Source organism: Embiotoca jacksoni, unplaced genomic scaffold (assembly GCF_022577435.1).
Source record: "Embiotoca jacksoni isolate LCO1_2020_lvr unplaced genomic scaffold, fEmbJac1.0.p SCAF_4, whole genome shotgun sequence".
In the NCBI taxonomy this organism is placed as follows: domain Eukaryota; kingdom Metazoa; phylum Chordata; class Actinopteri; family Embiotocidae; genus Embiotoca; species Embiotoca jacksoni.
The window spans coordinates 23,916,332-23,938,164 of NW_027185392.1; the positions used below are offsets into that span (position 1 = coordinate 23,916,332).

The 21,833-nt window shown below is 43.6% G+C and overlaps 1 protein-coding gene across 4 annotated transcripts; it reads left to right on the plus strand.

Annotated features, from left to right (window-relative positions):
- The first annotated feature begins 1,846 nt into the window (after positions 1–1,846).
- Positions 1,847–21,060, plus strand: LOC138209052 (UTP--glucose-1-phosphate uridylyltransferase-like). 4 transcript variants are annotated; one of them, XM_069167393.1, is made up of 10 exons: positions 1,847–2,055; positions 6,642–6,757; positions 8,116–8,223; positions 15,686–15,871; positions 15,961–16,094; positions 16,761–17,058; positions 17,154–17,351; positions 19,222–19,464; positions 19,667–19,771; positions 20,654–21,060. In XM_069167393.1, the coding sequence occupies exons 2-10, from the start codon at positions 6,659–6,661 to the stop codon at positions 20,759–20,761; spliced, it is 1,479 nt and encodes a 492-aa protein (XP_069023494.1). In that variant the 5' UTR covers positions 1,847–2,055; positions 6,642–6,658; the 3' UTR covers positions 20,762–21,060. The 4 variants fall into 4 exon arrangements, with proteins under 4 accessions (XP_069023494.1, XP_069023495.1, XP_069023493.1 ...); XM_069167394.1 differs by having other exon boundaries at positions 1,848–1,956; XM_069167392.1 differs by lacking the exon at positions 1,847–2,055 and adding an exon at positions 5,344–5,545.
- Positions 21,061–21,833: the final 773 nt, after the last annotated feature.

Here is a 21,833-nt window from a genome sequence, read left to right on the forward strand (position 1 = left end):
GCAGTATAAATCCAGATTTAAGAGAAAAGTGTTACCTGAGATGGTTTGTAAGTGATCCTCATTCAATTATTCATTCATTGACTCAGTTGTTTGGTACATTAAAGATTTTCATGCAGTAACCATGAAGTTGTAACTGCTTTTAAACAGTGGCTTTCTCTGTTCTCAGGAATATAAATGCAGAACAAACGTTTTAATAAACATCTTGTATTGTAGTATTTTAAACCACTGACAGATAAAACGTGATTCAGTACAAACAGCTGACTTTATAATGAAAAATAAATAAGTCTAGAAAATTTAAGAATGAAACAAAATGAATGAAATACAAATAAAACATATGTGAGGAAAGATGATGAAAATGTATTTAAAACTACATTAACTTCAGCAGAAGACAGACTATTTTAAGTTTAAAGTAATTGCCGAATAAATGAGTAACTGTAAGACAACAGCTGTGGGCTCTGCTACGAGGTGGCTGTTTGACGGTGGTGGGGGAAGTGTTCAGAGCTTTTACTCAACTTAATGCCACTCTGTGAAAAAAAAACTCTCGTCCTGATTCAACTCCTGCCGTGAAAATGTAACTCAAACAAGTGAAATCAGGAAAATAATCAGTGGAGAAATATGATCGCTGTGACTGACACACTGTTAGATCATCAGAGTATTTACATTTACACTAATATTGCTGTCCTACTAAACAATTTTCTGCCAGACTGCCTCTAACTATAATTTTCACTGTGTATTGATCAGTTGATTATTTTCTCCATGAACTGATTGTTTGTTTGGTTTGATTAAATTCTGAAAATGGAGAGAAACGCTCATCACAATAACCCACAGCTGAAAGTCACATTTCCACAATGCTTGTGTTGAAAACTTCAAAATAATGAAAAATAAAGTTAGCTCCTGGTTCATTTTCTGTCAGATTTAGAGATGACGTCTCACTGAATACTGTTCTGTTCAGTATAAAGCATCATGCCTTTACAAATCAAGATTGTTGCAGTGTGTAAAGTGACTGAAGCTGTCAAATAAATGTAGATCAGCCAGTAATATTTCTCTCTGCCGGTCGAACAGGAGCATAAAGTGGCACAAAACAAAAACAAGTGCAAGTACGTCACATTCGTATTGAACCCCTGCCTTTCAGAGAGAGCAGTATCCATGGAAACAGTGACGTTAAGAAGATGAGGTATATTCAGACAGGCTGATTGCTAATAATTGCCACAGACTTTACATAACATCATAAAAGAACAACATAAATGATGCAGGCTTCTGTGCTCTTGTTTCTTCTTCAGGTCTCGTCATTAATAATTCATCGGGAATTAAAGTCATTTAAATGGTTTGACTTAAATGCAGCCACACAAAACCTTCAAGTCCGAGGCCGTCCTGCTGAGCTTGTCCAGACTCCTTTTTATTTCTTGCTTCAATATAATTAAACAAAATCTGGTTTTAATCTTATTTTATGTGCCAAAACAAACTCACACAAGGTGGCGCCACAAAACAGATTTTTCAATTGCATGAAGCAGGAAAACATGACTAAATTGGACTTTACTTGTTTACTAGCTGTTTGTTTTCTTCAACAAACATAATTATATTTTTATGTCAGGTCAGAATGGTTTCGTCTGTTTCTATTCTAACTCAATTTTGCCCAGGTTGTTTTATTTTGCCTTTTTATTCAAGAGTTATATGTTGTAGTAAAAATAGAAGATGTGTAAAACTGTCTGCAGCTACAGGTGGGACCCTCCCGGGTGGGCGGGACATGTTCGCAGCTCTATTTGATTGACGGGTTTCCTCCACCAATAACCGCCTTTGCTTTACAGTCTTGTCGTTACGTCGCTTACGTTCGGAATGGCGGTGAGCTCGCGCTGCAGGCAGCAGGCTGAGCTGTCTGTCAGGTTGACGCTGACGGCACGAGGATGACATGACAGCGCGTTTACACCGGTTAACGTGGCTTCTGCTTTTCTCCTTAACGTGAGTCCTCCGGGTCCGAGCGGTACTTTGTCCCGGTTCGAGGTTGTCCGTCTCGTCCCCGGGTGTGTTTCTGAGGTTCTCCGTGAACGTTGTGTTCAGGTGGGTGAGAGCTTCGTCCGAGCAGCGCTGTTTGCAGTCGTAGTGGAAAGTAAACGACACTTTACTGTCACATATACCGACATGACACATATACCGACATGACACATATACCGGCATGACACATATACCGACATGACACATATACCGGCATGACACATATACCGGCATGACACATATACCGGCATGACACATATACCGACATGACACATATACCGACATGACACATATACCGGCATGACACATATACCGGCATGTCACATATACCGGCATGACACATATACCGACATGTCACATATACCGGCATGACACATATACCGACATGTCACATATACCGGCATGACACATATACCGGCATGTCACATATACCGGCATGACACATATACCGACATGTCACATATACCGGCATGACACATATACCGACATGTCACATATACCGGCATGACACGTATACCGGCATGTCACGTATACCGGCATGACACGTATACCGGCATGACACATATACCGGCATGTCACATATACCGACATGTCACATATACCGACATGACACCGCTTCAGCACTGTGTGCGCGTGCATGGTGCGCATGCAGCATGCAGAGAGCTGTGTCTGAAATCACTCCCACACAAACCATACAGTGCACTCACTATATGGGAAATACAACGAGTACAATTTAGAATAAAAAAGATCGTTCAGATGAATTAAAGCAGTTTAACTTGGTGTAAATGATCCTCCTCATACAGTCTACAACTATGATAGTCTGAAGTCACTTAAAATACAGTGAACTTGCTTCAGTTTGTTTGTGGTCCCTCCAAAAAAGGAAATACCAAAGTACATTTCAAAGGGCTCTTAATCTTTGCATCAGTGGAATCTTCACCTTTAACTTCACACACCAGTGGAAAGGTCAAGATAAAGGTCGCCATCAAGGCCTCACTCAGGACGGGACTTCACATGCAGCTCATACAAGCACCAAAACACTTGACAGCTGCAACAAAATAGACTAGATTTAGATCTAGATTTAGATTAGATCTAGATTTAGATTTAGATTAGACTTTATTAATCCCACAGTGGGGAATGTAGTCATCAGAGCAGCATAGAGAAACAAAAGGTGACACAATATGAATACATTTACAAATACCTATCAGAAATAAGAGATCAAAAAAAATTATTTTAGAAAAAAAATAACAGCAATCAAACACACGCAGACTATATACACAAAAACAACTAAAATAAACAATAAATGAACAGTGCAACATTATGGAGCAAATAAACTATATAAAACTATAAATATATAAACTATAAAGAAAATTTGAAGTGCAAGCATGAAAGAGAAGGAAAAAATACAAATGATTTTTATAATATTGAAGTTAATTTGCAGTTTTCTGATACATAGGATGAATAAAAACAGACAACCCATCAGAATATCACAGATTTAATAATATACGAATCAATTAAATTCTTATAGATCTCAGATTTTTCTATGTGCTTTACCCTCAAAGTTAAAGACGTAACACGAGCACATCCTGCGTCAATGAAAATATTCTTCACCGAAAACTACAGATTTATATAATCTGTAATAAATCTCTGGTGAATACTTGAATTAGTGAGAATTCAATGCAGTGAAGCTCTTTAGATGAAAAACAAACAAAACAGAACTTTGTCTTGTGGTTTGAAGTATTCTATAATTGTACTCAATAAAACCTTTATGTATTTATTTCTATCTTTAAATAGTTTTTGCCTTTTAGTCTGTAACGTGTTGAGATGTTCAGACACCGTAAAGCATTATCACTTTACATGAAGAAATGTAAACTTTTTTATTCTTCTAAACTACATTTTGATTTAACCAAAGAAGCCGAAGTTCATAAAGTAAAGCAGCCGTACAAATCAGTCAAATCAAAGAACTAATTCATCACAACAAGAGTACGAACCTGTTTGATATCTTCCTCTTAATATTACTTGTGATACTGTTTAAGGTTTTAATGTTTACCCCTCGTCGTCCACTCAAAAGTCCACAACACAACCTAAACCTTGTAAAACCATTATCATAAACAAAAGACCGATGGGCCAAAAGCATAAAGTTGTGGTATCTCATTATGTGATTTAAATGAATAATTTAGTCTGAAAAATGACCATCAGGAGTATTCAAAATTCTTCATGTTAATTTGCAAAGGCCTTGAATACTCTATTTTTTTTTTTCTGGCCTGTTGCAGTGAATAACTTATAAAATGTTTCAGCTTGTGATTTTTTGCGAAAGAATTCCCATTTTTTTGTAGCTATGAAAAATGCGTACATCAATAATCCTCCTGTTCATTTGTCGATTCGTTATCCAGGTTCAGGCCGTGTTTCATGATAAATTAATATATTATTAGGAATATTTAATACTTCAGTTCACAAGTTTTTCTTTTAAAAATCATCCATCACAACTTCACAGGCCAAAGTTGGCGTCATCAGATATCGTGTGTTTTACTTCCAGCCGCCCGGAAAACTCCAAATGTTCCATTTTTAAGATGAGAAGACATCATACATATTCAACATATTCTCACATCTGATAAACCCTCAGATGATCGTATGATCAACTTATTGATGAACTCATTGATCCTTCCAGCTCAGACTGTTGTCAACGTGTGCGTAAGTTAAAACGTGGTTTAAACATCAATAACTTCTTGGACTTGGTAAACACGCCTGAACTCATCCCGACTGGTTCTCAGGAATATCTCAAAGTTTGGATGGTACGACGACATCACGTCCACGTTGACATGCAGCGACCTCGTCAATAACTTCACCGGTAAATCAGTCGTCAAATTGTCTGTTGGTCGACTGATTGATGATCCGACATGTCTTCCATTGTGTGCGGTGACTTTGAGCTGAGGAGTGTGAGGTGGAGGTCGAGGTGGAGGTCGAGGTGGAGGTCGAGGTGTCGGGTGGGCAGGACGGAGGCAGCACCACCCTCCACACAGTCACACACACACACACACACACACACACACACACCCACACACCCACACAAACACAATGTCTCCCACTGCGGTGGCGTGTGTGTGTGTGTGTGTGTGTGTGTGTGAGGGTGTGGGTGTGTGTGTGTGTGTGTGTGTGTGTGTGTGTGTGTGTGTGTGAGGGTGTGGGTGTGTGTGTGTGTGTGTGTGTGTGTGTGTGGGTGTGTGTGTGTGTGTGTGTGTGTGTGAGGGTGTGTGTGTGTGTGTGTGTGTGTGTGTGTGTGTGTGGAGGGGGTGGTGGGGGGGGCGGTGGGGGCTCGTGTTGAGCTCACGGTCGGAGCTGCAGATCGTCGAGCTTCCTCTGAGCTGAGGATGAGGAGGATGTGTGTTGTTCTCTGACAGCTGCAGACCTCGTTGTTTTTCTTCGGGACCATTTACTGCTTTTGAGCTCGTGGACTCGCTGTGAGTCGACACATCTGCCACCAAACCTTCTCCCGTCCCGCCGATCTAATCCTCAGTGTCTTGTCAAAGCAGACGTGTTGAGATGTCTCTAACGGTAGCTGGTAAGTTCACATCTCGCCGGATGGCCGCGCAGGACGCTCTGTTCTCTTCGATGGTCTGTGTTGAGGGATTTCTTTGTTTTGGTTTGTGATTTTTGTCTCAGATATGGTGTTTGACAGTTTTGGAAAAAGACTCTTCACACGCAACAATTTAAAGGTTTCAATCTGTCATTAAAGAAGGGAAGTTCACTGCTGTTAGTTTTTAAGCTGCTCTGATAGATTTGTTTCTCATCAAACTACGTGCAATTCATTCTTTCTCAACACGTCATTGAATGTTCATTGTGATAACATGATGTTTTGAATTGGTGGAGATTGTAGATAAATATAAGGAATAGAGAATTTAATTGAATCAGAAACATTCGTTTCAGTCGAAGTTTCGACTGTGTTGTTTTGAAGTTTTAAAAACGACAGAGTTTGCTTTGAGTCCCAGAGGTCGTGTTCAAGGTCAGATTCAGTGTTTTTAGACTGAGGTAGTTTTCAGTGAGTAAACGCCACGTTTTCGGTCACATCATCACAAATATTGTTTTGTTTATTGTTCTTCATTTCCTCACTGAACAGTGAACTTGCTGTAGTGACACAAAAAAAAAAAACGACATTTATTTTAAAGGCCACTATTAATTACAAGATATTAGAGGACTTAAAAATATATGAGTTATATGTTGCTGAAAAACACTTTAATATTTCAAAAAGCTTTCAGGCTTGACATGATGTTTAGGTGTGATTGCAACCTCTTGTGTCATGCACATTTTTGATGCTCAGAAATTCAGAAAATCGCCCCGACTGTAACTGCTGATGACTCACGGACATTTTACCATCAAACTTAACATCTCAACCCATCATCTTTGGCTTCTAAACTTTTTTTGTATTACTTATTGGCCATCATAAACAGCATTTCACTTGAAATCCAACAAAATAATTGTAGTGAGAAGCCAGGCGATGTGAGCAGGGTTGGATTAGAGCGTTCACTAAATAACATCAAAAACTACAGGGCTCCTAATATTTGACCAACAGTCTGTGACTTTGAAGGTTGGACATCACGTCTCTGGGTTTATGTCTCAGAGGAAAAGTGAAGTTGAAATGAACATCTGTCTGTGTGCAGATCTGACCAGAGGAGCGATGACGGAGTTCCAGGAGAAGCTCCGTCAGCAGCACGAGGAGTCGATGCACCGCGAGCTGGAGGCGCTGCTCAGCACGGCCAGCAAGGCCGAAGCAGAGGTGAGAGACATGAAGGCTCTACTCCAGCCTCCCGAAATCCCCACAAACACTGTGAACGCCGGTGTTTACAGCTGGTTGCAGGACAGGGGCCTGGAAATGTCCTGCTTGTATGAAGGCACATCACATGTCCCTGATAAGCTGACGTCAGCAGAAAAAAACTCTGCAAACCATCAAGCTTTTTTTTTTTTTTTTTATTTTTTTTTTATAATAACGTTACTTCATAGTTCTCAACTGCAGAATGAAAAACCATCTGATCAGACTTCTGTAGTGAAGCTGCTCCATCTCTGCTTCCTGTCTGTAGTCAGGGCGGCGCACAAGGTAACAAGTGTCCTTCATCTGTTACACACAGAGTACAAATATTTGTCATACAGAGTCCATTAGGTCGTCTTAACACGCAGCACACACACTCTGCTGGGGGAGCTTTGGTGTGCTGAGGGAACTGGAGGTGAACAACCCAGAGGTCCTGCAAATCACACACACACACACACACACACACACACACACACACACACAAACACACACACACACTCGAGCACTGCTGCAGTGAACGTGGATTTAAAGTCTGAGGAAAAACAGGAGACTTTAGAAACAGCTGAGTTTTGTGACTGGTGTCTGAAAGGTGCTGTATGAACACACTCTGCTGGCTTGCTTTCTATTTTAGTTGGAAAAACCAGGACTTTCTGATAAAACAGTAAATGTGATGATATTCAGTTTGTTTGTTCATTGAATCAACATCAAATGCATCTTTCTGTGAAATAATGTGTAAAACCAAAGTCTGATATATCTGATTCCTCTGTGCCAAACAGCTCCATTATAAGCTGTTTAAAACACATCAGTGACTCACATTGTTGCCATGGTGACATGTTTCTTCATCACCATGAACATACACACTGTAGTTTTATTTGAACGCAGCCTCATATGCACCTCTAAATACTCACCGGAGCACCAAATGTGCATTAATCCTCCGCTGAAAGTAGTCCCAGACACAAGCTCTCCTTCTGTTTGAATAGAATTAGTTAAAAATGACACAAAGCAGCTGCTTTATGAAATTATTAAACCTTTTCCATTTCTGTAAACAGGCCAGTTTAGACACATTGGGTCTTTTTCCACTACAGTCAGCGGGCAGGTGTGAGACTGTAAAGCCATAAAAGACACAAGATGCATCAAAACGGCTCAATTCATAACTGGATGTCTTCATGAAGAACAAACCAACTGGGTTCTTAGTGTTTGAGTGAACGTCTAAATGTTAAATATAGATCGTGTGGACGTTTGTCTCTGACGTCTACAGCCGAAAGACTTTTTGTCTCTGATCCTTCACCGCTGTGCTTCAGCGTGACGTTTGGTTTGTTCTCTTTCAGATCTCCAGGAAAGATTTCGATGGCTTCAAGAAGCTCTTCCACAGATTCCTGCAGGTCAAAGGTCCGGCAGTGGACTGGGCCAAGATCAACCGGCCGCCGGAGGACCTGGTGAGCAGCTCCCTCTGGTCACACTGTTCAGAGCTGCAGGTTTCACATCGAGTGCTGTGCTCCAACATCGGTGTTCGTACCAAGACCCAGTTGACAGCAGCTCCCTGAACTCTGGACCGAGCCCGTGAGAACATACAGAACATACTGAACAAAGAAAATGATCATCAGAAGTTCTAGTTTATTGTTGAATCAACAACGTGACAGTTATCCTTCATCAGAGAGGGACAAGGATACTAATGAGGGCTGGTCGTATTGGACATTACTGCAGGTCTCATATCTGAATGAATCCAAGCTAACTGTGCGTTAGCTCTCGTGGAGTCTCTGCATCGTCACAAAGTGCAGCTCCTCCAGGAATCAGCAAACGTTCCCTTGGACAGAGAATGAATGAAACGTTTCCTGTTAACGGCTGTATTTAGTAGTTGGTGATCCCTCCAGGTGCTGCTCGGGCCTTCGGGAGTAATTTGGGATTTAGATGAAGTGATCTGCAGCTGTGTGATTGGTGGACTTCTTCCTGGATGTCCTGAGCTGCAGCCACAGAGGGAACGATTGTGTTCTGGGCTCAAATATATTAAACCGAATTATGAAATAACTTGTTTGGGTCTAAAGATCGTCTGCAGATTTCCACAATCTCGGGTCTAATTTAACAAATCATGAAGTCAGAGGTCAATTTTCTGCAGATTTCTTGGATAAATTCACTTGATTGTTTCTTTCATGCGGTACGGTTGTTGTTCTTGTTTTTGTCTCCGTTTTAAATCTGAGAGTTCGATCACTTTGCTTCATGAGTAGTTTAGATGTGGGACATCGGCTTCCTGTAACCTCGCCCGGCTGCAGCTTCACTTCTCTTCTCTGTGAATAACAGTCTGGTGACACGGCTCGTATTAGTGTCTGCACAACCGCTCGAAGGGCCGACCAATCAGAGACCAGTGTCAGTGGTTAACCGTGTTTGTCCCGCCCCTCCTTCACTGTGATTGGACGGCTGGTGACAGAGCGTCAACTCTCGAATAAACGCTCAGCACTTCGTCAAGCTGCTGGAGTTCATGTTTTTAAAATAAACTCTTTAGTGGACGAGGTAGGAAGTGGCAGCGGTGGCAGCGTGTTGTGGGGCGAGCTGATTGGTTAGAATTAACCCGAGGTCGACGCCCAGTAGGAGGGAACGACTTCAAAGGCTTCTCTATGGAGGGCGACCCGGCTCACACCAGGACGCCCGTAACCCTCTTTCCTGTGTTTTCTGTGTCCTCAGAGAAGCAGAATCCTGCTTTAAAGGAAAGACATCAGATACCAGATATCATGTTCACCAAGAGGACGAACACAACCTCAACACATAAAGTGAATTGATCCTTTACGTTGAAGTAGAGCACCCTGCTGGTCCTGCTATGAACTGCAGCATGTAAAGAGTACAACTTTACACCTGTTTAAATGAGTGTAAATCAGACAGCGTGGTTTTAGCAGCAGTTAACATTGAAGGTGTTTGTTGACTGCAGGCAACGACTCAAAGGTCCTGAACTCAGTGTGGTTGTTGGTTGGAGCTCTACTGTCTCTGTTGTCTCTACTGCCTCTATTGTCTCTACTGTCTCTATTGTCTCTACTGTCTTTACTGTCTCTACTGTCTCTACTGTCTCTGTTGTCTCTACTGCCTCTATTGTCTCTACTGTCTCTATTGTCTCTACTGTCTTTACTGTCTCTATTGTCTCTACTGTCTCTGTTGTCTCTACTGCCTCTATTGTCTCTACTGTCTCTATTGTCTCTACTGTCTTTACTGTCTCTACTGTCTCTCTTGTCTCTACTGTCTCTACTGTCTTCACTGTCTCTACTGTCTCTATTATCTTTACTGTCTCTATTATCTCTATTATCTTTACTGTCTCTACTGTCTCTATTATCTCTACTGTCTCTATTATCTCTATTATCTTTACTGTCTCTACTGTCTCTATTATCTCTATTATCTCTATTATCTCTATTGTCTCTATTGTCTCTACTGTCTCGACTGTCTCTATTGTCTCTACTATCTCTATTGTCTCTATTGTCTCTACTGTCTCTACTGTCTCTATTGTCTTCACTGTCTCTACTGTCTCTATTATCTTTACTGTCTCTATTATCTCTATTATCTTTACTGTCTCTACTGTCTCTATTATCTCTATTGTCTCTACTGTCTCTATTGTCTCTACTGTCTCTATTATCTCTACTGTCTCTACTGTCTCGACTGTCTCTATTGTCTCTACTGTCTCTACTGTCTCTATTGTCTCTACTGTCTTTACTATCTCTACTGTCTCTCTTGTCTCTACTGTCTCTATTGTCTCTACTGTCTTCACTGTCTCTACTGTCTCTATTATCTCTACTGTCTCTATTATCTCTATTATCTTTACTGTCTCTACTGTCTCTCTTGTCTCTACTGTCTCTATTGTCTCTACTGTCTTTACTATCTCTACTGTCTCTCTTGTCTCTACTGTCTCTATTGTCTCTACTGTCTTCACTGTCTCTACTGTCTCTATTATCTCTACTGTCTCTATTATCTCTATTATCTTTACTGTCTCTACTGTCTCTATTATCTCTATTATCTCTATTGTCTCTACTGTCTCTATTGTCTCTACTGTCTCGACTGTCTCTATTGTCTCTACTGTCTTCACTGTCTCTACTGTCTCTATTATCTTTACTGTCTCTATTATCTCTATTATCTTTACTGTCTCTACTGTCTCTATTATCTCTATTGTCTCTACTGTCTCTATTGTCTCTACTGTCTCTATTATCTCTACTGTCTCTACTGTCTCGACTGTCTCTATTGTCTCTACTGTCTCTATTGTCTTTACTGTCTCTACTGTCTCTATTGTCTCTACTGTCTTTACTGTCTCTACTGTCTCTATTGTCTCTACTGTCTTTACTGTCTCTACTGTCTCTCTTGTCTCTACTGTCTCTATTGTCTCTACTGTCTTTACTATCTCTACTGTCTCTCTTGTCTCTACTGTCTCTATTGTCTCTACTGTCTTCACTGTCTCTACTGTCTCTATTATCTCTACTGTCTCTATTATCTCTATTATCTTTACCGTCTCTACTGTCTCTATTATCTCTATTACCTCTATTGTCTCTACTGTCTCTATTATCTCTACTGTCTCTATTATCTCTATTATCTCTATTGTCTCTATTGTCTCTACTGTCTCTACTGTCTCTATTGTCTCTACTGTCTCTACTGTCTCTACTGTCTCTATTGTCTCTACTGTCTCTATTGTCTCTACTGTCTGCGCTGGTTAGAAAGTTTACTTCTTCACTCGTGATGGAGCAAAAGCCAGCTGTTCGCTCCACCCAGTCTCGGTGCTCAACCTGAGTCTCCGCTGAGCTTCTGGTCCGATCGGATCATCTAAGTGTGCGATGTCCCTTTAAATGGTTCGTCCACTACAGAATGGAGACGAGTGTCCTACTTCAGAAAGCAGCTAACGTAACCAGATCTGAGGACAGACAGCATTCAGGCTAAAGCCAGCTATTTATTAGCATGGTGACACACACACACACACACACACACACACACACACACACACACACACACACACACACACACACACACACACACACACACACACACACACACACACAGTCTCTCTCCGGTGTTCCCAAAATACCCGTCAGAGTGAAGGTTAGGACTAAGAATAGTCTGACCGCTGCAGCACTGACATTTGTCTCCTGTGGGACTCTGGACACTTATTGGCCGCCACTCGTCTTTAAGGCCACGCCTCCTCCCGCCGTCCCTCACCCACTGTCCCCTTCCCCACCGTCCCCCTCCCACCATCCCTCCCTCCATCCCTCCCTCCGTTCCCCTCCCACCATCCCTCCCTCCATCCCTCCCTCCGTCCCCCTCCCTCCATCCCTCCCTCCATCCCTCCCTCCGTTCCCCTCCCTCCATCCCCCTCCATCCCCCTCCATCCCCCTCCGTCCCCCTCCCACCATCCCTCCCTCCATCCCTCCCTCCGTCCCCCTCCCTCCATCCCTCCCTCCATCCCTCCCTCCGTCCCCCTCCCTCCATCCCTCCCTCCATCCCTCCCTCCGTCCCCCTCCCTCCATCCCTCCCTCCATCCCTCCCTCCATCCCTCCCTCCGTCCCCCTCCCTCCATCCCTCCGTCCCCCTCCCTCCGTCCCCACCAGAGTGCTGTTTGTCAACATGGACTTAATGAACTCTGTTCCAGGCGGACTGAGTCGTTCTGGTGCCTCAACTTCACCCAACAATGTTTAACATTGTGACCATGACGACCAACGTCCGTTGGGCATGTCACTGAAGGTCTGACGTGCCCGTCGCTGGTACCGTCCGACAGTCCGATTCAAGAAAACTCAAGCGTTTTTTTCAAACTGTCACCATCACCGTTGTTGCCGTGGGTTACGGGAGGCGCTGTGTCGCTGAATGCTGAAGCAGCGACGGCGTCACATCGTGGAGTCGGTGAGCGGCTCTTCTCGGCTGTGATGGAGCTCAGACTCCGACACGCTGCCTTCACCGAGACAGGACGACGGTCGATCGTCGTTTGAGTCGCCTGCTTATCGGAAAAGCATTTTTGAGGTGTTTGCCATGGCAACCAGCTGTAACTATTTCCCTTTCCTCAAGACGTCCCCATAAATCGGCCAGTTGCGAAATTAATCATCCGGTTTTCTGTTGTCCTGACTGTTTGGCCCAAACATGTTTATTCCATCTTCCAGAATCTATTTTAGTTGTGCGGAGGACATCAGCTGAGTCGGCGGTCTTCCAGTGAGGCCCGGGACGCACTGCGTCCACGCTGCTAGAGGAGTGCGCTCAGACCGTCCCAGATCACCGATCGGATCTGAATGTGTCTCCGGTGCGTTCACACCGGTACTTTAAGCGGTCCACGTGTCATCACATCACTCAGCGCCTGATTTTCATCCAGCGACAAAACCTATAGCGCTTACTCAGCATGGTTACACCTCCCTCCTGCTGCGTGACAGGAGCAGTCTCAGAATTTACTGACTTCACATTTTGTCACACACCAAACAAGCATTTTATACATTTCATGTAAATGAGGAAATCATTGAGAAAACAGCTGCGACACCTTCCTGGAACCAGAATATATTTCTGTGAATGTCCTGTAATTTCTTTGTAAAGACACCACAGACCATTTGCTTCACTGACACTTACTAGATGTCAAACGCTATCACCGTGACAACAGGCTCTGTATACCATGGTGACATCATGTCTGTGGAGAGTGACCGACTTCAGTCCGACCTGCCGTCCTGCAGCTCCTGTTCACAGCGCTCACTCCTGATTGATTGAGCTGTTAAACCTGCTGTTCGCCATCTGTAATATTAACCTGCCCGTTAATGTATGTCAGTGAAGTTAAGGCTGCTTGAATGATATCAGGCGACATACTTCATATCCATGCTGGGGTCATGCTGACAACGTCTTTTATAAATAGTTTTTTTAAGAGTCAGTACACTAAAATATCTTTAAAGGCCTGCAGATAGTTTTGGTTTTATTTTGTCCGTCGATGGAAAAACGTGAAAAGAAAAGGCATCATAAGATACATGTGAACAGAGTCTGCTACTATTATTATATATTTAACAAAGGCTACACACGCTGCTGCTGTTGTTGTTGTTGGATAAGCCGTCGGAGTCAACATGCTGCTGGTGTAGATTACATAAAGACGGGGTCCATAAATAAGTGTTCCCATTTAGTGTGTCGTGCTGCTGTCATGTGCTGATGGTGCGGTTTTAAAAGTCAGTGTCTCGTATGAATGGACCGAAGGAGCGTGTGGAGAGTTGAGTGGCATTTAGTGGAGAGGTTGCAGATTACAACCCACCGAACACACACACACACACACACACACACACACATGCTCGGAGCAACCAAAAAGGACCAAAAGTGACCCGACTTCACCAAATGGGTCATTTAATAGACCTAGAACAAGTAGAAACTACATTATATTACATGTTACATTAAATTGTAATTCTATATTCCCAGTGATATTTGTAGTGCTGAGCAGAGATCAGATCTCTGGGGGCGGAGCTACTGGTTGGATAATTTCAGGTGATTGTACATTAATGAAAACATAATTATGGAAATGATGTTCCATCTCTGACAATGAATCCCCATAAATCCCACAAACTGGACCTATGAGTCACGCTCTACTCACAGACTATAGTTCACTGTGGACTTTAGCTGTAATAGTGGAAACACAAATATAAAAAAAAAAAACACTCAAAAAGCAAAAAAACAAAAAAAAAGGTTTTGGTCATTTAAGAGTAAATCGAGCTGTCAGTGTGTAATATGAACTCACGGGTTCGTACCTGTTAACTCAGAGAGAACCTGGTAGTTTTGTTGCGTCACGGCCGGCCGACTGTAAAACTGCTTCGTGTGTTTACTCAGTCCGACATCGGCCTTCACCTCCGTCTGTTTCTGTCCACCTGCAGCTTCAAAGTCCGTGTTCGTCCTGCTGCGACATCCCAGATAAACATGCTGACTTCTGTCCTTCAAAACGCTTCACTTGGTTTCTTTCAAGAGAAATTTGTATTAAACATTTTCAGAATTTTACGATGAGCTTTTTGTACACGCAGGTCTCCGCACACCTTCATACACACACATGTACCTGTCGGGGTCTGGGATGGCACAACACTGTGATCAAAATAAAAGGCAGAGACATGCTTTAAGAATTTAAAATAACAAAAAGCAATAAAAGTGTAAAGAACAGAAAAACAAGCTGACTCTGTTTGAAAATATACAGCTGCTAAATATATCAAAATGTAAAAGAAAAAATATTTCAGATTAATAGCTTATGTTAGATAAAAATTGGCTGAAAAACTTCAAAGAAGTCACTTTTGTGAGCCGGTCGGAAATATTATTGTTTCATTTGAAAATATATCGAAATCCCTTAAAAAGTACATGTTTAATATGCCAACATACACATGAATATAATAATTATTGTGAAAACCTCTAACTTAAATAAGAATAAAAACAACAATTGCTACCTGTAACCCCAGTTTCCATTCATTAATTTAAATCCAGGAGGCTGGTACCTGCGACCACATTTTGAGTTCATATTCTGTTTTTCATCAGAATTAATTTGTGATTCATTTCTATCAGATAAATGACTAAACTCCACATTAATACCAGAACACCAAACAGAGACAGCAGCAGCTGTGTGAAGCAGTTATGATGCTTTCGTTCTCTACAAACTATCTTAAATGGTGTAAATAGTTATCTCCGTACAGATCGTAGTGCCCCCTAGTGGTTCTCAACGGTACTGCACGTTATGGTACTTCCTCATTGGCTTCAATTTCAAGCTGTTGTTGTTGATTCTGACCTGACTGAAGGGTCAGAATAGTTAAAGTGTTCTGAGGTGATGTGAACGAAGCCTGTCTGTCCCTTTAACAGTGTCCTCACCCTGTCCGTCCTTTTAACGGTGTCCTCACCCTGTCCGTCCTTTTAACGGTGTCCTCACCCTGTCCGTCCTTTTAACGGTGTCCTCACCCCTCCCATCAGATCCAGCCCTACGAGACCATCAAGGCGAAGGGTCTCCCCGACAACGTCGCTGCCAGCCTCAACAAGCTGGCTGTGGTCAAACTGAACGGCGGTCTGGGAACCAGCATGGGCTGCAAGGGCCCCAAGAGTCTGATCAGCGTCCGCAACGAGAACACCTTCCTGGACCTGACGGTGCAGCAGATCGAGGTACCGACGCAGAAACACCACAACGAGCCGCTCCAGCTGGAATCCAGAGACCTGTTTTCACTTCTGGTTTTCTCTGTTTGAATTTTCAGCATCTGAACAAAACGTTTAACGCCGACGTGCCGCTCGTTCTCATGAACTCCTTCAACACCGACGAAGACACCAAGAAGATCCTGCAGAAATACAAACACCACCGGGTCAACATACACACCTTCAACCAGAGCAGGTGCAGCACACACACACACACACACACACACACACACACACACACACACACACACACACACACACAAATACACACATACATACACAGAGCCAGAGGTGGATCTGACTGATCTGATCGGAAACCTGACGATACTACGTCCCGCCCACCGATAGCTGTAACCTGACTGCACCACAGGCCTGTCAATCAAACAGACACGCCCCCAAAAACAGGTCTTCTTGAATCTTCTTTTCTAATGAATGAGGGATTATTTTCAGATGGACCTCCAGAAAACTAATAAGAAGGAGTGACTTTAGCTAACAACACCGAGATAACTGATGGACACATTTTATTCACTTTGGATTTGATGAGAGAAGTTGAATGGGAGTCTATGGAGCCGGAGGCTTTTTGGAGCCGACCTCTAGTGGCACTCGCTGGTATTGCAGCTGAAGACACTTCTGGATCGGAACCATTTTTCAGAGTTACGTCCACTTTTATAAACCGTATTTGATGTTTACCTCACAATGTTGACTCTTTTCCAAAATGTCGCATTGAAATTCCCACAAAGTGTCTGAATTTGTCCTGCCCACCTCCTGATCCTCCTTCCCTTCTGCTCAGGAGACAAACATCTTCAGTTCTTTCCGAAGCCCCGCCCCTCCCAGTCTAAATGAGTGATTTATTTCCTCTCAGGTATCCGAGGATCAACAAGGAGTCCCTGCTGCCGATCGCCCAGAACATGGGGATGAGCGGAGAGAACGCGGAGGCCTGGTACCCGCCGGGTCACGGAGACGTCTACGCCAGCTTCTCCAACTCCGGCCTGCTGGACAAACTCCTCTCTGAGGGGAAGGAGTACATCTTCGTGTCCAACATCGACAACCTGGGCGCGACCGTCGACCTCTTCATCCTCCACCACCTGATGAGCCAGCCGGCCGGCAAACGCTGCGAGTTCGTCATGGAGGTCACCGACAAGACCCGAGCCGACGTCAAGGTGAGCGACGTCCACCCGGCCGGGGTTTCTTCTCCGTGTTGATGTCTCGAAGGTGGAAGGAGGTTTTACCGGGCTTCCTGTTTCCTCTTCTGCAGGGCGGGACCCTGATCCAGTACGAGGACCATCTGAGGCTGCTGGAGATCGCTCAGGTGCCGAAGGCCCACGTCGACGAGTTCAAGTCCGTCACCAAATTCAAGATCTTCAACACCAACAACCTGTGGATCTCTCTGCCCGCCATCAAGAGGCTGCAGGACAAGAACGCCATGGACCTGGAGATCATCGTCAACCCAAAGGTGACGGACACTTCTTCTTCCAAATAGTCCACTAACGCACTCAATACACTCGGCTGAACACACAAACATTTCCAGTTCTAAAAGTCCTGCAGTCTAAATCCTAAAGGAGAAAAAGGCTTGTCAGCAAAATGTACTTAAAGTATGAAAAATAACACTTCCTGCTGTAAAATGTCTCCTGTGATGTCATCAACACTGAAGCAGCAGTTGGCTGTTGGAGATCTTTGAGGTGGAGCTACTTCATGTATAATATACTTCATATATAATATACTTCATGCATAATATACTTCATGTATAATATACTTCGTGTATAATATAGGTCATGTATAATATACTTTGTGTATAATATACTTTGTGTGTAATATAGGTCATGTATAATATACTTCATGTTTCATATACTTTGTGTATAATATAGGTCATGTATAATATAGGTCATGTATAATATAGGTCATGTATAGGTGTCCATGGATGGATAGTGAGATTATTAATGGGAGAGGAAGGAAGAAAATTCTGATTATTATTCTTAAAACGTTGCTTTATTTTTATTTGGACTCCATCTTTAACTGTATTGTGTATTTTCAGCTGCTAACAGATTTCATGCTGTAATTAATTGGCCCAGTTTAGTTTTCCTGTTGAGTTCTCCACCTCCTGATCTTGGATCTGTGTCCTCTGTACCACGAACACTGGACAGAACAACGATCCACACAAGGCGGTTCTTGTACTTCTTGGGTACCAATAGTTTTGACTGGACCTCAGAAATGTTTTGAAATATAAAGTTTGTGTTGTGAGATGTTTCATGATGAGCAAACAATTCAGTTTTATTGAATACGGCAGCAAATCACAACACAGGTCATTTCAGGGCACTTAACACAGTAAAGTGCTCACAAACAGAACTTTACAACGTTAATCAGAGGAGCTCAACAACTCCACAATTCACATAAATAGCATTAGAGAGGAAAACAACTCCGTTTCAACAGGAAGAAATTCAGACAGCAGCAGAGACAGAAAAGACCAGCGTAGAGATCCAAAACAATAAACTGTTGGCCAATAATACAGACCAGAGAAATGCAGCTCCAGAATCAGAATCACAAATCATTTATTAATCCCCACGGTGAAATTGTAACGCCACTCACATCAGCTGCAGCAGAATATCACGAGTACAGTTCAAATACCAAGTTTGTGCAAATCCTTAAAACGTAACGCTGGTCTGTCGGCTCATCGTGTGCACGAGATGCTCTGAGGGAGAAGTCCTGAAGTTTGATGACCCCCTGTCTGGTGGTAATAAGTCTGTTGCTGGACGTCCTCCTGTGGAGTCGGTGGGAGGTGTCGTCCTCCTGTCTGACCCACAGAGAGTCCAGCTCCTCCACAACAACAACATCACCGGTTTGTTCGGTTTGTTGGTGTCAGCCGCTCTCACTGCTGGAGAGCACCGGCCACCATAAAACACTCAGGAAACATCCTCACCGTTGTCCACATGTTACAGGACAGCAGCCTGCAGCTTCCTGTCGAGCGTTTCGGGGTTCTTTGACCCGTCTAGTGATGTCTGCGTAAATAAACAACAAACAATAAACAACATGATGGAGGACAGAAGGCATGAAGCTAGTGAGATTTAACGGGGCCATATAAATGCATGGAGAGTGAAAGATAGAGAGGAAAGGAGCTCAGTGCATCATGGGAGGTCGGGAGATCACAAAGGAAGGTTTTAATTGTAACCTTAAAGCTGGAGACGATGTCTTCCTCCCGAACCGAAGCAGGGAACTGGTTCCACAGGAGAGGAACCGGTTCCACAGGAGAGGAGCCTGAAAATCTAAAGTCAACCTCCACTCTCCGGTTCATGAGTCTGTTCTTCAGGAAGTGGGTTTTGTTTCTGCAGACGCTGGACGGCGGTCTGAACGTCATCCAGCTGGAGACGGCCGTGGGCGCCGCCATCAAGAGCTTCCACAACGCCATGGGCGTGAACGTGCCGCGCAGCCGCTTCCTTCCGGTGAAGACGTCGTCCGACCTGCTGCTGGTGATGTCCAACCTGTACAGCCTGGACGCCGGCTCGCTCACCATGAGCAAGAAGAGGGAGTTCCCCACCACGCCGCACGTCAAGCTGGGCAGCTCCTTCACCAAGGTCAGCCTCGCAGGGACTCAACTCCTCCTCCGTCGTAGTTTCATTCATATTCCAGTATATTTCTGATGCACGTTGATTCTCTGGTTGTTGTCCAGTTCAGTAGAAAGTAGCAGCACGTTGGGAGGTCACGACTTCCTCCGGTGAAAAGAAGCGTGCGGCGGCTGCTGATCCTGCAGCCTGACCTTCTGCTTTGCTTCTGCAGGTTCAGGAGTATCTGGCCCGGTTTGAAAACATCCCCGACATGTTGGAGCTGGACCACCTCACCGTGTCCGGAGACGTCACCTTCGGAAAGAACGTCTCTGTGAAGGTAAACAACGCTCACTCATTAAATGTTCCGTTAAAAAAGGAAGAGGAGGATGACTCTTCATCCCCTGACCTGTTTGGTCCAGTTAGAAACAAACAGACCAGAGGCGGCACCGCTTCCTCCAACTGCACAAACATGAAGCCCAAGTCGTATTAAAACGTCCCTGACGTCTCATCATCAACCAGTCGGTGTCGTCTTCATCACTTTAAAGCTTCAGCAGCAGCGTCTCCTTTTACAAACTGTGAATCAGCGGTTTTCATTCTGTGGATCATCAGGAGAACTTTCTGGAACGAGATGCTGCTCTTGCAGTGAGAACATTGCTGTGGACATGAACGTATCTCACTCCACTTCACAGGTAACAGTTCAGATCAGAGCTACAACACATCCAGTCAGCTCAGCGTCCCCAGTCACTGCAGTCCCTGAAACTATCTTCACTCTGTGGAGTGAGGAGGAGGTGGTCCCTCCGTGGAGTGAGGAGGAGGCGGTCCCTCTATGGAGTGAGGAGGAGGCGGTCTCTCCGTGGAGTGAGGAGGAGGCGGTCCCTCTATGGAGTGAGGAGGAGGTCCCTGTGTGAGCACGTTGACCTCGTTCAGTTTCCACAAAGATTCACTTTTCCACATCAGGCTTCCCAAACTGGAGCAAACAGAACCTCTGAATCCAGAACATCCAGAAAGAGTCCACATGTTACTGAGAAAAGAAGAAAATCTCCAGATATGTTCAATAACTGTCCATCATTTAGATCAAAACCACCACTGAATCCAGTGTTTTTTTTAATCAAATCTGAAACTTTGTATTTTGGGTTAAAGAATCATTTTTAATATTGAACAGAAGTGTCAACAACAAATCTGATGTCCCTTTAAAACGTCACTGTTTGTATTCCACCAGGGAACCGTCATCATCATCGCCAATCACGGAGACCGGATCGATATTCCTGCCGGAGCCATGCTGGAGAACAAGATCGTCTCAGGAAACCTGCGGATCCTCGACCACTGAGGCCTTCTGGGAAAAAAGCAAACAAACAAACAAACAAATACATTCAAAGCCATTTGCACCTTGAAGAGACTTAAAATTATGAATTTCTTCATTTCTCTGATGAACTGCTGTTACAAAGAATCTCAGTTTGTTTCAGTGTCATGTCGGCCTGAAAGGGTCAAAGGTCAACCTCCTTCTGTAATGCACCGTGCAGACGTTGAGCTCGTGAAGAAACTCGCTGTTACTGCGAACACTCTGTAAAGTCTGAGCTCCTCTGTGGTCGTCTTTCTCATGCCAATAAAAATGTGCAGTATGGGTGAGCAGAGCTTCCTGTGATTCTTCCTGCAGGTGAAGATGAGGCCTGAATTCACAAATGACTCAGTCAGGATTTGGACTATTGAAACTCCACTGTGTGGGTCAGTTGGATTTCTCCTGACGGCTTATTAAGACGTGTTCTGAATGGAGTCTGTCGAACTCTGAGGGACGTTCACTCTCCTGGGAAACCACGGAAACCTGGGAAACCACGGAAACCTGGGAAACCACGTCCTTCAGATCAGTGACAGATCTACACTAGAAATACGAAGGTAAATCAATAAGTTCTGAGACTGCTGCTCGTGCACGTCAAGGAACAGGAAGATAAAACCTGATGAGTAACTGGTACGAACTTCATCTCCTGATCATCATCAGTTCTTCATCTCCTGATCATCATCATCAGTTCTTCATCTCTTGATCATCATCATCAGTTCTTCATCTCCTGATCATCATCAGTTCTTCATCTCCTGATCATCATCAGTTCTTCATCTCCTGATCATCATCAGTTCTTCATCTCCTGATCACCATAAGTTCTTCATCTCCTGATCATCATCAGTTCTTCATCTCCTGATCATCATCAGTTCTTCATCTCCTGATCATCATCATCAGTTCTTCATCTCTTGATCATCATCATCAGTTCTTCATCTCCTGATCATCATCAGTTCTTCATCTCCTGATCATCATCAGTTCTTCATCTCCTGATCATCATCAGTTCTTCATCTCCTGATCACCATAAGTTCTTCATCTCCTGATCATCATCAGTTCTTCATCTCCTGATCAC